Source organism: Mya arenaria, chromosome 11 (assembly GCF_026914265.1).
Source record: "Mya arenaria isolate MELC-2E11 chromosome 11, ASM2691426v1".
In the NCBI taxonomy this organism is placed as follows: domain Eukaryota; kingdom Metazoa; phylum Mollusca; class Bivalvia; order Myida; family Myidae; genus Mya; species Mya arenaria.
In genome coordinates, this window is record NC_069132.1 from 63,454,536 (window position 1) to 63,467,104 (window position 12,569).

The 12,569-nt window shown below is 32.7% G+C and overlaps 2 protein-coding genes across 4 annotated transcripts in view; one reads left to right on the plus strand and one right to left on the minus strand.

Moving 5' to 3' along the window:
* LOC128209764 (probable tubulin polyglutamylase ttll-15) overlaps positions 1–5,341 on the plus strand; it is a 29,193-nt gene extending 23,852 nt beyond the window's left edge. For all 3 annotated transcript variants that reach the window (XM_052913961.1, XM_052913962.1, XM_052913963.1), the window contains one exon: positions 1,722–5,341. In XM_052913961.1, coding sequence (XP_052769921.1) covers positions 1,722–1,850 — 129 coding nt within the window. In that variant the 3' untranslated portion in view covers positions 1,851–5,341. The remainder of the gene's footprint in view (positions 1–1,721) is intronic.
* Positions 5,342–6,021: 680 nt separating this feature from the next.
* LOC128208681 (uncharacterized) overlaps positions 6,022–12,569 on the minus strand; it is a 110,089-nt gene continuing 103,541 nt past the window's right edge. The window contains exons 32-33 of the mRNA XM_052912229.1: positions 11,400–11,469; positions 6,022–9,351 (exon numbers count right to left, since the gene is read on the minus strand). Of these exons, the coding sequence (XP_052768189.1) occupies positions 9,040–9,351; positions 11,400–11,469 (382 nt within the window). The 3' untranslated portion in view covers positions 6,022–9,039. The remainder of the gene's footprint in view (positions 9,352–11,399; positions 11,470–12,569) is intronic.

Sequence of the window (12,569 nt, forward strand, 5' to 3'; positions counted from 1 at the left end):
ACCAAGTGATTAACTTAAAAAGGAAACTTGATGCTTCTGGTTTCTTCTACATTTGTTACAAGTATTGACACCCAAATGTGCTCCAAATTGAAGCCAGGAGAGCCCATTAAAGTGGTTTTAAAAAAAGCCCATTTTGCCTGGTCGCTTTACCCCAACTGAGGCTTAAAACGACCTGTTTAAACCCCTGGGTGAAACGGTTTCAACCTTTCAGCTGCCAGGCCAATCACATTCTTGATTTGTCATTTTTTCATACGGTTCTTGAGCAATATTTTTTGCTTTATACCATAAAACTGATATTTTAGTCTTTTTCCCTGTTTCCTGAAAACTTTTTGAAACAATTTGATCTTTTCCCCAATTTCTACATGCAAAAAATCCCAATTTGACAGGAATAATTGGCATTTTTAACAAAATAATTCATAAAGCTCTTTCTAAACTTAATTGCTTATTTAAAGCTGCACTCTCACAGATTTAATGCTTTGACAATTATTTACTTTTTGTCTTGGAATGAACCCATTTTTGTGTAAATGTCCGGAAACCAGTGATATAAGACTGCTGACAAAAGAGCAGATCACAGTTTACCTCTTCACATTCGAATATTGATGTTTTATGGCGAAAAGCATTACTAAGACTTTAAGAAAAATGATTTTTTTTGCAGTAATTGAAATCTGTTCTAGTGTGAGTTACCTTATATGACTGTTTTAAAGGCATTGATGCTAAAATAATCTGAATTTTTTAAAAAAAGGTAAAAACTGTCAATCTGTGAGAGTGTATCTTTAAGAAAGGATTAATAAGTCTTAACTTTTTGGAGCTAAAGCGCACAAGTATGCAAATACTGTGATGTGTTTAAAGGCCTGTTAATTTATCTGAAGTACAACTATGTGAGTTTTAGATTTCTGAAGAAATTCAGTGTTTTGATTGGCCTGTATATTTCGGTTAGCTGACCAATCTGAGGCTGAGTGGAATCACTGAGGCATGTCTGAGGATAATGATATGATCATGGTATTCAATTAGCAACTAAGCTTGGTGGCCATAAACCAAACTCACATGCGCCCAGGCTGGGAATTGAACCCAGGTCGCCTAGGTGAAAAGCGAGTGTGCTAACCTCTTCGATAGCCAGACAACCTTTAAATTTGATATTACAGTAGAAACTCACTAAACTGGAACTCGACAAAACCGGAATCCTCGGGATACCGGACTTTTTTCAGAGTCCCGGTTTTCCCCTTCTATTTTCAATGTAAAAAAATCCCTACAAAACCGTAACCCCGGAATTTTGGATACCAGAAAAAAAATCGAGAAAGTTTGTTAGTTGTCAACATAATTTTACCTCACAAAACCGGACATATATTTGTTCCAACATGTCAAAATGATTTTGTGTATTAGGAATTCACGAATCGCGTGTCACTTTGTTTTGACAGCCGGTGCGTTGTTAAATATTGCACCTGTGATGTTGTGTTAACTCAATAATGATGATTGCGATGTGGATTGACTGCCGCACGATAATCAAACTTGTGAAAAGAAAATTGATTGAAACATTAATTTGTTTGTTGCAGAAAATATAGAACTAGAAACGGTTATTATGTGATTTTTTTGAAGGGTTGTTTTATCTAAAGACTTCTATGATTGAATCAAATTAGAGCAGTGCGTTAATTAAACTATCAAACATACTTAACAAGCATTCAATTACAGATAATTGGATAATTTGTTTGTTTGTGATTTACCAGGATCGCAGCGCAGCTCTGAAATGGAGCCCAGAAAACGATCCATTCAACCTTCAAAGCCTCACTGCCAGAAATAGAGCAATGTACATGTGGTTTATTGGCATGTGCAGAAAGGACCAATCGTTCTGCTGAGACCTTCAGGGAGAATTAGTTTAAGCATATAAAATATATTTGAAACATTTACGCAATATTGAAGTAGTATGATAATTTTGCATTTAGTTTTTAAAGTTTAAATTGTTTTTGATTTCTTTATACATGTATGTGTTGGAAAAAAATTAGTTCTTTGCTGTACAGATTGTACAGATGTATTTAAGTCAAAATGCCACATACAGTTTAAGCACCACATAGGATTATCCAATTTTTTTACAAAGTTATTTTTCCTTGTCAATTGTTTTTGAAAGCAAGTGTCTTTGATACACCTATTTTTAACGAAAGGTGTGTAGACTTTTGTAGACATGATTTTTTAATTCTATGCAGCAACTTTTAAATAATTGATTTTAAGATATGAATTTTACAATATATATTTTTTTAATTTTGAGTCTGAAAAGACTAGAAATGTTAGTGAAATTTGGCAAAGCAAACACTGAATTAAATTTAAATGTTTCCAACTCAAAATAAATCTTAGATTTTTGATTGTTGTCAATACACATATTTTAATAGCTCAAGTAGCACAACAAAGTAGATCATGTAGGACAATTTTGAAAGCATAATTATACGTGAAATCTGTGAGTGAAAATGAGTCCTGCAGAGGTAGAATTGGCATGTCCATTTCTGCAAAATATTGTGCCTCATTATCAGGCAATAAGATTTAGACCAATATAAAATAATTGCTAAGTTTTCATCCAATCTTTTGTTTTAAATGGTGCCGGAGGTGACATTTTATTTTTATTTTTCTTAGTCATTGGTCGTAACAATTCTCTTTGTTTACAAACAGCTCAGGGCGATACGCAAATATATACCTTAGTTTTTTTATTTGAGTCTATAGATTTTAAGGGGTGACAGAAAAAAGATGGGGCAGGCGGGAATGAAAATCTAGCAATGAATTTATAGTTGCCTTATTTATTTTTTTTAAACTATATCTTATTCAAATTTTACACATTATTCTATTATCCAATTGCTTGTTTAAATTTGGTTTCTGACGATAAAACGGCTGCCTCCATAGGACTCATTTTTATCAGACGCTGTCTCATATGTGTAAACACAGCAGTATAGTGCCGTAGTTGTTAGAATAGTTTCAGATCTCACATTCCTATAATCCAGAGTTGTGATGTTTTTTCGGGTAATTCTTGTCTGTGATTGGTCCTAGCTTTGCAATTTAAAGGGACTCACTCACAATTTTTTTATGAATGCAATGATTTTTATTAACTTTGTTGAAATTGAGTTCTTTTAAAGTGATACTCTTAAATATTAAATGACTGGTGGGTCCTAAAAGATTGACAGTGATCAATGATTGTCTCATGAGGTAGATATACCGTGTTTTCTGCGACTTTTTTTTCAAATTAAACACGGTATCCTTCAAGAACCGTTGTTCCCGATATTTATTCATCCTTTTCCGTACGTCTTATTTTGGAGTACGAGTGCATCTTTAATTTCTTTTATAAACAAACACCCAACACCAAATGCTAGATACGCCCCTGACAAAATTTTGGAATTCGGATATTTATATGAAAAACTTCAGAAACAACAAGTGAAACAACACTTTTTGGCCTTTTTTTATATCACCTATTAACATCAATAAAGCTCAAGTTTGAAATTTTGAAATATTTTATCTTCGAAATCAGCATTTTTTCACATTAGACATGAAATTAGTTTTTATGTCTGACCCCAGATGTCTTACTTCATAAAACGTGACTGAGTCCCTTAAATTGAAGCTGCATTCTCTGTTGACTTGTCTTGTTTTGTGAAGTCTTTGTTAATTTGTTTCAGCATATCAAAACATTTACCACCTCAGTGTTTGATTGTTTTACATTCATATAAAAGATGATATCTCACTGTTGGATTATGTTTGTGAACAATTTATCATATACTAGATTTTATAGCTCTCATTTCATACAAAACAAAACATGACAAATAGTTATATTAATGTTTTATATATGTACTGTAACCCATAACAATATCATTTTGACTCTAATTTTTAAAGGGACTAGACACCAGATTGACCCAATATTAGCAAATACAGTATTTCGTCAAAACAAGCCTAGAATAATCAATACAAACTACATGTAGTATGAGGCGGATAATACATCATTTTGCATGATTTGAAGAATATTTTGTCGCTGTCACAGCTGAGTTTACCCGTCAAAAAAAAAAAAGCGCATTCACCAGTTTATAGTGTATATTTAGCATGTGAAAGTCACGTAATTAGTACAGATACATATACAGATGCTATTTTTAAATTTACTGGTATTTTGTGAAGACAAACCCAGTAAATTTCAAATTGGAAAAAAGCTCAAAAACTGTGATACATACCCGGTACATGTGAGTGATGAGATACATCAATAAGTAAAATTCTATGTGTTGTACACAAGTTACTGACAATTCTCTCTTTTTCTTGCATTTGTATCATCTGGTGTCTGGTCTAGTTTACCTACTAAGTTATTGAAATAGGTATTTATTAGCGTTTTTAAATAACAGGTTCTCCAAAGAATATTTGCAGTAATATGGTAATATTTTATCATGATAGCTTTATCCGATGTTACCATTCAGAATGGAGACTAAACTTCATTTTACAATTATTCATTATTGCATTAAAAAAGAAACTCACCTATAATCAAAATATCAAAAAATACTTTTTTCATGTCTTACATTTTATATTTTACAAGATAAAATATCAGATTTTATGTACATTTTTGAATCTCAACATTCTTTGTTTTAATGGCAAACTGCTGTACTAATATATGTTTTTATATGTCTCATTTTGACACTATTTTGTATCTTTATAATATCAATTTGAATTTGAATCATTCCATTCTGGATGTACCGGTACTTGTGTTTTATGACCGGTTCTTGTGAATACTATTGCAAAGATTCGAGGAATTATTTTTGGTACTAACAGCTTTTGGCTTGGCCCTATGTAATAATAAATACTCTACTTTTTATATAATATATATATATAAATGATTTTAATTTTTTTTATCAATGACTTTAAACATTTATTGCACTGGCTTATATTCTTAAGGGTCTGCTGCAAGTCTTCATTTTTAAATCCATTAATATTAATAAATACTTTTTTTGTTACCTTTTTATCATATTTATCAATTTTATTTACATATCACAAATGTATGAGTAAAGCTTATTTCGATTTCAGTTAAACATTTCACATTGTATTACAAATGCCTTTTTTATATTTTGTCATATCTGTTATAATTATCTGTGTATGCTTTATTTTAAACTCAGATGTTCATATACACATGTATATTGCTTTTTGCCATTTTGTATCATTGTGTTCTATCTGCGCCATATTTTGTTAAATTTACAGTAGTCAAAATTAGCACAAGCCCGCAAGCCCTGCACTGGTGAAATGCTTTCCGGGCATGCTCAAATTCTGGGCTTTATATAGCAGGGCTTGTTTGCAAACATATTAATTTTGTTATACATTTGTAATAAAAAAGGAAAATTCATAAGTCCTTTATCTTTGTTTTTTTGTGAAAAATGCTGTTTTATTCTTGTATCCTAACTAAGCTATATAACTGACCTTAACGAATTGAAGGATTTAAAAATAATTTGACACAGATGTTCACATAGGCTGCATGAGCAGGCAGATATGCAGAGTGCATGTTTCAGCAACCTACCTTCAAGGTCAAGGTCAAACTTAGGGGTCAAAGGCTGTTGCTACTTTTATCCATGGTGATGGTGTGCGTTTTTTCTTGTCCCTGATGAAAGATTGCAATATTACTTGACGAAATATTTTAGCACATCAAGCTAAAGTGAAGCTTGTACTAAGTTCTAGTTCAAGGTCACATATAGTAGTGTACACATAGGGACATATGACCATTTATTGAGGCGAAAATACATAGCTTTTTATTTGCTATTTTTCCACTTGATTGTGTACTTCTCAAAATGTGAAGATGCCCTTTCAGCTCTACTGTCTTGAAGCTTATCTCGTTTCAAGTTCGAAGCAGTTGACTAAGAGTTAAATCATCTCTACCTTGAAATTAAACGTTGATGCTGCTGTTCAATACAAATTTGTTGAATTACTTGATAATCCAGTACCTCCGTTAACTACATATAATATTGTGAAACAGCGCCGAATCATGTGAGATTGGTTAATGGTTTCATATTATAATAAAAACAACTGTCAAAATACTTTGTTAATTTTTATTACAAAATTTATAAATAATCTTAACAATATAGGCTTCAGCAATTGAAGCAGTTTATATACAGTTTATGTTACAAAGCCTCGCAGTGAGAAGAAAAATTCTTATAATTAGTAAAAATAAATATATATAATATATAGCAGCAATTAAAATATTACAAAAGACGTAAGAAAAGAAAACAAAACAAAAGTTTGTAGAATTGTGAAATGTAGCTTAAACTGTATAAAATACAAGTAGAATTAGGTTCAACAAGAGTTCAACATAGCCAACGCTCGTCTATCTGTTTGTTAATTAAACATTTTGGGCATCACTCAACAGTTATTAAATCAAGATATTTGTTTATATGAGCCTTGTACATATGTACCAAGTTTCATGAAAAAAACTTCCACAGCAATACGCAGGTTCAGCATTGTTAACAAACTATATTTTGTACCAAGTTTCATAAAAAAAACTTCCTCAGAAATACACAAGTTCAGCATGGCTATTGAACTATAATATTTGCAACAAGTTTGAACTTTTAAATAAAACAGGTTATAAAACAACAACAATTCCATTAACTTGGCAATAACTTAGCAATAACTTAGCGGAAATTAAAGGCATTGGTGTCTAAAAGTCAGCCTGAATATCACAAGGGCTTTGTCAAAGATATTTAATCTAGCACAAAGTATGAGTTCATCATTAAACATAATATATTATACCTGATTTCTATTTGTACTGGCTCTATTATTATAAATCTCAATAGAATAAATTTATAATAAAAAGGCCGGAGTAGAAAGTTTCTGTACGAGTCTAATTCATACAAAGTACTACATGTGCTAGTATATTTTTTGACTGCATTAAAACATTTATTGTACACTTAATTCTTTCAACTTTGTTTCAAACAGCATTCTTAATTTGAAGATAAAATTTTAATTCTTAAAAATAATTTAAAAGCTGTGAATGAAATAAACACTAGAGTTCAAAGGCTGGCAAAAGTAAAAACCTAGTAAAACTCGCATCAGGCCAGTAGAAAATGGTCATAAATATAGGTTCCTTCATGTATGATTTTTGGTAGACTTTAAATTAGAATATGGAACAAAAGTATTAACACAGAATATGTTGATTACTCCTCAGCAAAAAACATGTTGACTGTGTTAAATGCTACACTTAAATTTGTTAAATTACTGTAAAATCCCTAAAAAAGAACGAAAGATCATTGTGATATTTAACAGCACAGTGTCAACTGGAAAATGATCTCTTATAGGGGCACTTTTTATTGGTATAGACAGTGATTGCGGTTTGGATCATTGTCTGGAAAAAAAAATCAGTTTACTTAAGCTTTCCAAACCTCTTTTCTTTTTGTTCATGAAGCTCAATACCTAGATGCATGTGGGTGCTTCACTAAATTACAAAATGACATGGCCTCTTTGACTGTAAGAAAGCGGTTACAAAGGATGGACTAAAACCTACAAAAATATACAAGCGTAAACAAATCGCTGAGCAACAAAACCTTGACAAACAAACAAAATATTGGACGGATATTCTGTATAATCTAAAACAGTATATAATTATCTTCATTAAATACTTAACTGCAATTTACTATTGATAAACAATAGTGTATCATGGTTGCAATTATTTAATAAATAAAAATAGACAGCTGCTCACAAATACTGAGACATAGGTCATATGATATAATCATAACCAGAAAGCAATAATACAAAAATAAAAAACACACACAAGATGCCACTTTGAATGGAATCAAGGTGCCACTAAAGACACCCTTATTGTATATCATTTGTATATAAATAACAAATTAACCATAGGAGGTAGTATGAGTCAGAGATGGTAAACATTTATTTTTGATATTCTTAAAAGTTTTATACAAAGAAATTATTACTATGTGTGTGTTATATTAATTATATGCTTTCCGGTGGTTTATAGAGATTTATCAGTGAAATAAAAATAATTTCACTGTTTGATCACTGTTTTAAACAGTGAAAATATAAGTTTGATATTTTTTACCGTTTTTGAAATTTTAGCCCGCTTTTATGTCCAAAACAAATTTCAGCACACACTGGGCCTTGACACAATTTCAATGACGTCATTTCCAAAGTGATGCTACATTCGCGTACGTTTTTAAGCATTTTTCTGATAAACTTTAATGAAATGCCATCTTGGATCCTTTATATGCATAATATGCATAATTAATAAAAAGAAAAATTGTCTCAGTGTTAGATAGCAAAATCCTCTTTATATCAAAAATATTTTCACAACTTCTTGTGACTCATACTCCCACCTATGGTCCTAAAATAGACCAATGAAAATACACAGTAATGTAAAATCTTGGACAAACAAATACATGTGGATTTCAATAGATTATTTTGTTAATTGAACATCATAGTTATTTAGGGCAAGCAATCAATGTTAAGCGCATTGTCATTTTCATGGAATGCACACAACATTATTTTCATCAGTCAATGTCAATTTGCATGCCCTTATCAATTAGTATTCAATAACTTGATACAATATGATAGTTCCCATTAAAATATCACAAAATAAAACAATTTTATGTGTGGAGTATACTTCCCACATCTAATTGGCTAATACAAATATCATGTGATCAAATGCTTACCCAATCAAAACAGCAGTTAGATAATGTTCTCTGATTGGCTGCATTCAATGGCTAAAAAGCATTGATTCAAAAAATATACTCTTGGTCCATAACCAAGATTTGGTCTCTATTCTAATATCACAATTATATATATTTGGCACCAAGAATTATAAATTTGTACAATCAAGAGCTGAGAGCATACAGTAAAATATTTGTATGCAGTTCAGCTTTGACGTTTATTGACATAATAATTTGTTAATGCCTGTATTAATCTTATAAACGTTCATGTTTATTTCCCATGTCTATCCACTCCTGTTTTCAATTTGCCATCATGACACCCACCCATCTGAAACATATCTTGTTTCACTGAACACATTTCTTTAACTGAAGACCCCAACCTTTCATGTTCCTTTTCTCATCTCTTATGCCTATTAATTTTAGCTTTTATATCGGAAGCTCTGATTGGTCGAAGTCTTTTAATGGTGTCTTCATCCAAGGTGTTTTGTCGAGGTCTGTGATTGGCTAAATCAGAGTCACATGACGAAATTGAGGAGCTATCTGATTGGTCATCAGGACTATGGTATAGTTCATATGTCCCTCTCAGCACTCCTCCACAGGGTGAGGTGGATCTCTCATTTGGGATGATGTGCTCCCTCGCATACGCAGAATAGGGGCTGTAGGGGCCAGTTTCATCATCCTGCAGACAATCCAGGTTGAGTGACAAGGGCTGAAGTGTAGAATTAGATATATACATAACTATACAACTCATAAATGTATTATCTTAACTTTTAAACAAAACAGGGGGCTAACATATAGCCCTTCATAATTAGGACTCTTAGTTTTGTAAACTGTCATACAGTGGGTGTATATGTGTCCACCTCTCACCCAAGAGGTCATGGGTTCGATCCCCAAAAGGAAAATGTTCTCATGAGTTGTCAAAATTGACAGAACTGGACTCGACCAAGGTGTCCATGGTATTTCTTATTGCAAAACGGGGAAAATGTACAATATACAATATTAACTGTGTTCATATACATTATTAACTGTGTTCAAACAGTTTTACAACAGAAACATTAACATATTGAGAACTGGTTAATAAAACACAGTATATTTTGACATGAAGTTATCAAAAAGAACTGTTAAAATTGGTTTAAACAAATAAAACCCTGTGTTGTCTGCTCCTGCAAGTATGACAAGATTGTCGAGATTTTTTAGATATGAGCTGTCATTATGAAATAATTTGTGTAGCGGATTTCCTTTTATATTTTTCAAATGTCAAAGAGATATAAAAATAGGAGACAATATAACAGACCTCATTTCTCCGTAATGATAACATTTCATTTGTGTTATGCATTTAAAAAGGGGCATTACTTTGCTGGTCCATTAATTGGTACAGTGATAAGTAGTTTCCCTTTGTCAGTAAAAATTAAGTGTATTTATAAATGATTTCGTGAAAAACTGGATTAGTATGCAGAAAACATGTAAATATAGGGAATGAACCATCGGGAACTCCTTGGCCATTTTTATCGAAACAACCTCTATGTATGCCGGTACACCAGTAGAACTAGTTGGTTAAATTTTGAATTATATCATTAATTTAATGTAGTGTTTTAGCTTGTATTTGTTGCTCTGTTTGAATTGATTGCCAGTAAAGTGTATTATTGCAAAGATTTATCTGCAAGTAGATCGTGTAGTAATTTAATTTAGCAGTTAAACTTAATGACTTAACTCATTAGAATCTTAATTACTACGCGATCTACTTGCAGCGGACTTAAAGTATATCGATTTTTGACATTGTAAACCGTACATATACATCCGAGGTTGTTTTCAATAAATCTGGCCGAGGAGCTAGGAATGGGTAATAAACATCATTTCTCCGTCAATCATGCCATCTTGAATGCCCTGCTTAAAATGGCAATTTACCGATGAATCTGGTAAGCACTTCACAGGAATTGCCATTTTGAGCAAGGCATTCAAGAAGGCATGAATGCCCCTGAAAGAATTTCAATCCCTAAATAACTTGACGTAACTAACTGTTTACCCATAAAAAATGACATTCCCGAGATAAATAGAAGACTGGGTTTTCTGCATTATTCAACAGCCTTGCATCACATCTATACCCACAGGACAAAGATATAAACATGCATGCATAACTACATGCATAATTAAAATAAGGATGTGTCACTACATGTAATTGGGAATTTGAAATGATTATTGTTAGTTGCTTCGTACCCTAAGGATGTCTGTTGATATTTCTTCTCCTATAACAAGACTAAGCTAAGCTCAGTATTCCTTTAGCTTTTCCTATTCCTTGTTACATAGGTAACATAGACTGTCCTCTACCTTGTTAGTGCTTGTATACCATGTGATAAAATACAGGAAAGGTCATATTTAAAGCAAAATAAGATAACTTTACTATTTTTTACCGTTTAAAAAAAAACATAGTGCAGTCTAAAATACATACAGCTCCCCGCCTTCAGTCTTTACCAGAGTTTGAGAGTAAAGTTTTCAAAACACTTTTACAAACCTTTTCACAAAACCGCCACCTGATGGAGCACTGTCAAAACATTGTTTTGGAAACTGACTTGTAAATGTGTTTGAGGAAACTAATCACCTAATCAAACTTCAGTAATAGAACAACGGCTAGGCTCTTAAAGCGGTAGTCTATGCCTTTTGTTTCATAAAACACACTGTTGTAATAACAGGTAGAAATGCCTTCAAGTTCTATATAAACATGAGTGACCGAGACCATTATTTGCTTTTGTGAGTACCAACCGTGTTAAGGCCTTGTTGTGGAGAAGCAGATACGAGGGCTCCGTGTACCGGGGATGATCCAGGGTCAGTCCTGTAATAATGGAAAAAAAATCAAACATCTCTTTATAAATTATAATCTATATGTGATATCCAATTATGCTAAAAATTTACTACCCAGTTAATAAATAATCTCTCTTTAAATTCTCATTGAATGCTAATCATAAATTTTGAGTCATTGTTTAGAATTTTAACATAACATGCAAAATTCAATTCTAAAGCTAGTATGACTAAGTAATGTCAGAATCACATAATGAACAATAGGGCAGAGGAGTAAATACCATATCTGTTCGATACTTTTCTTTGCTCTGAGTCGAACAAGAGATGTAACGCACCAGTCAATTGTAAGCACTCCCCAGGTCCGGGGGTATAATGAGGATAGCGGAAGAAACGGGCCATGTTGTAACCTTCCAGGTGGCCCGGCAGTGTGGAGTGAATGCAGTTGTTTCTTTTCACAACGACAATAGTGGGATTGGGCTGTGGCGTTGTGCCAGGAAATTTGAATTCTTTTAACGCGATTTGTCCGTGTTCCATCCAAAATCTTTTTGGAGTTTAACAAAATCTTGTGAGATAATTGAAAAAAGATGGCGCCTCATCCTGATTCTCTCCCAATCTTAAAGGGGTCAATTTCAAACTACAGTATGTCCCCAGGGATGCAGGGGCATTTGGCAGAGATTTTACCAGCAGTTTGTCCCTGCAGGGAGGGGATTAATCTGGGATTGGCTGGACTGAAAGTCAAAGTTCAAGCTTAGTATAATTCCCCAGGCCTGTCCTGTGGGGGTGGAGGCGAGGTTACAACTGACTGGTGCATAATTAACAATTAGTTAATTCTGAGTATTGGGCCAAATGCTATATATGTACATATTGTCTATGGCAACAACTGTACAAAACTGAATTTAAACATCTTGCTTAACTTTTCAGCTCCATTCAAGGTTAAGCCTTTTGCTCGACACCCAAACTGATAAGATGACGCAAAGGCTATGACAATACTTCATTTCTTTTGTCCATAAATCTGAAGTTCCCATAAGGAAAGTCCAAATTTAATATTGTAAATAATTTTAAACTAGATCTCAATTTTTCTGAATTAAGACCCATTTCTTGCCAAAAAATTCACAGCCCCGTGTTAGAACAAAA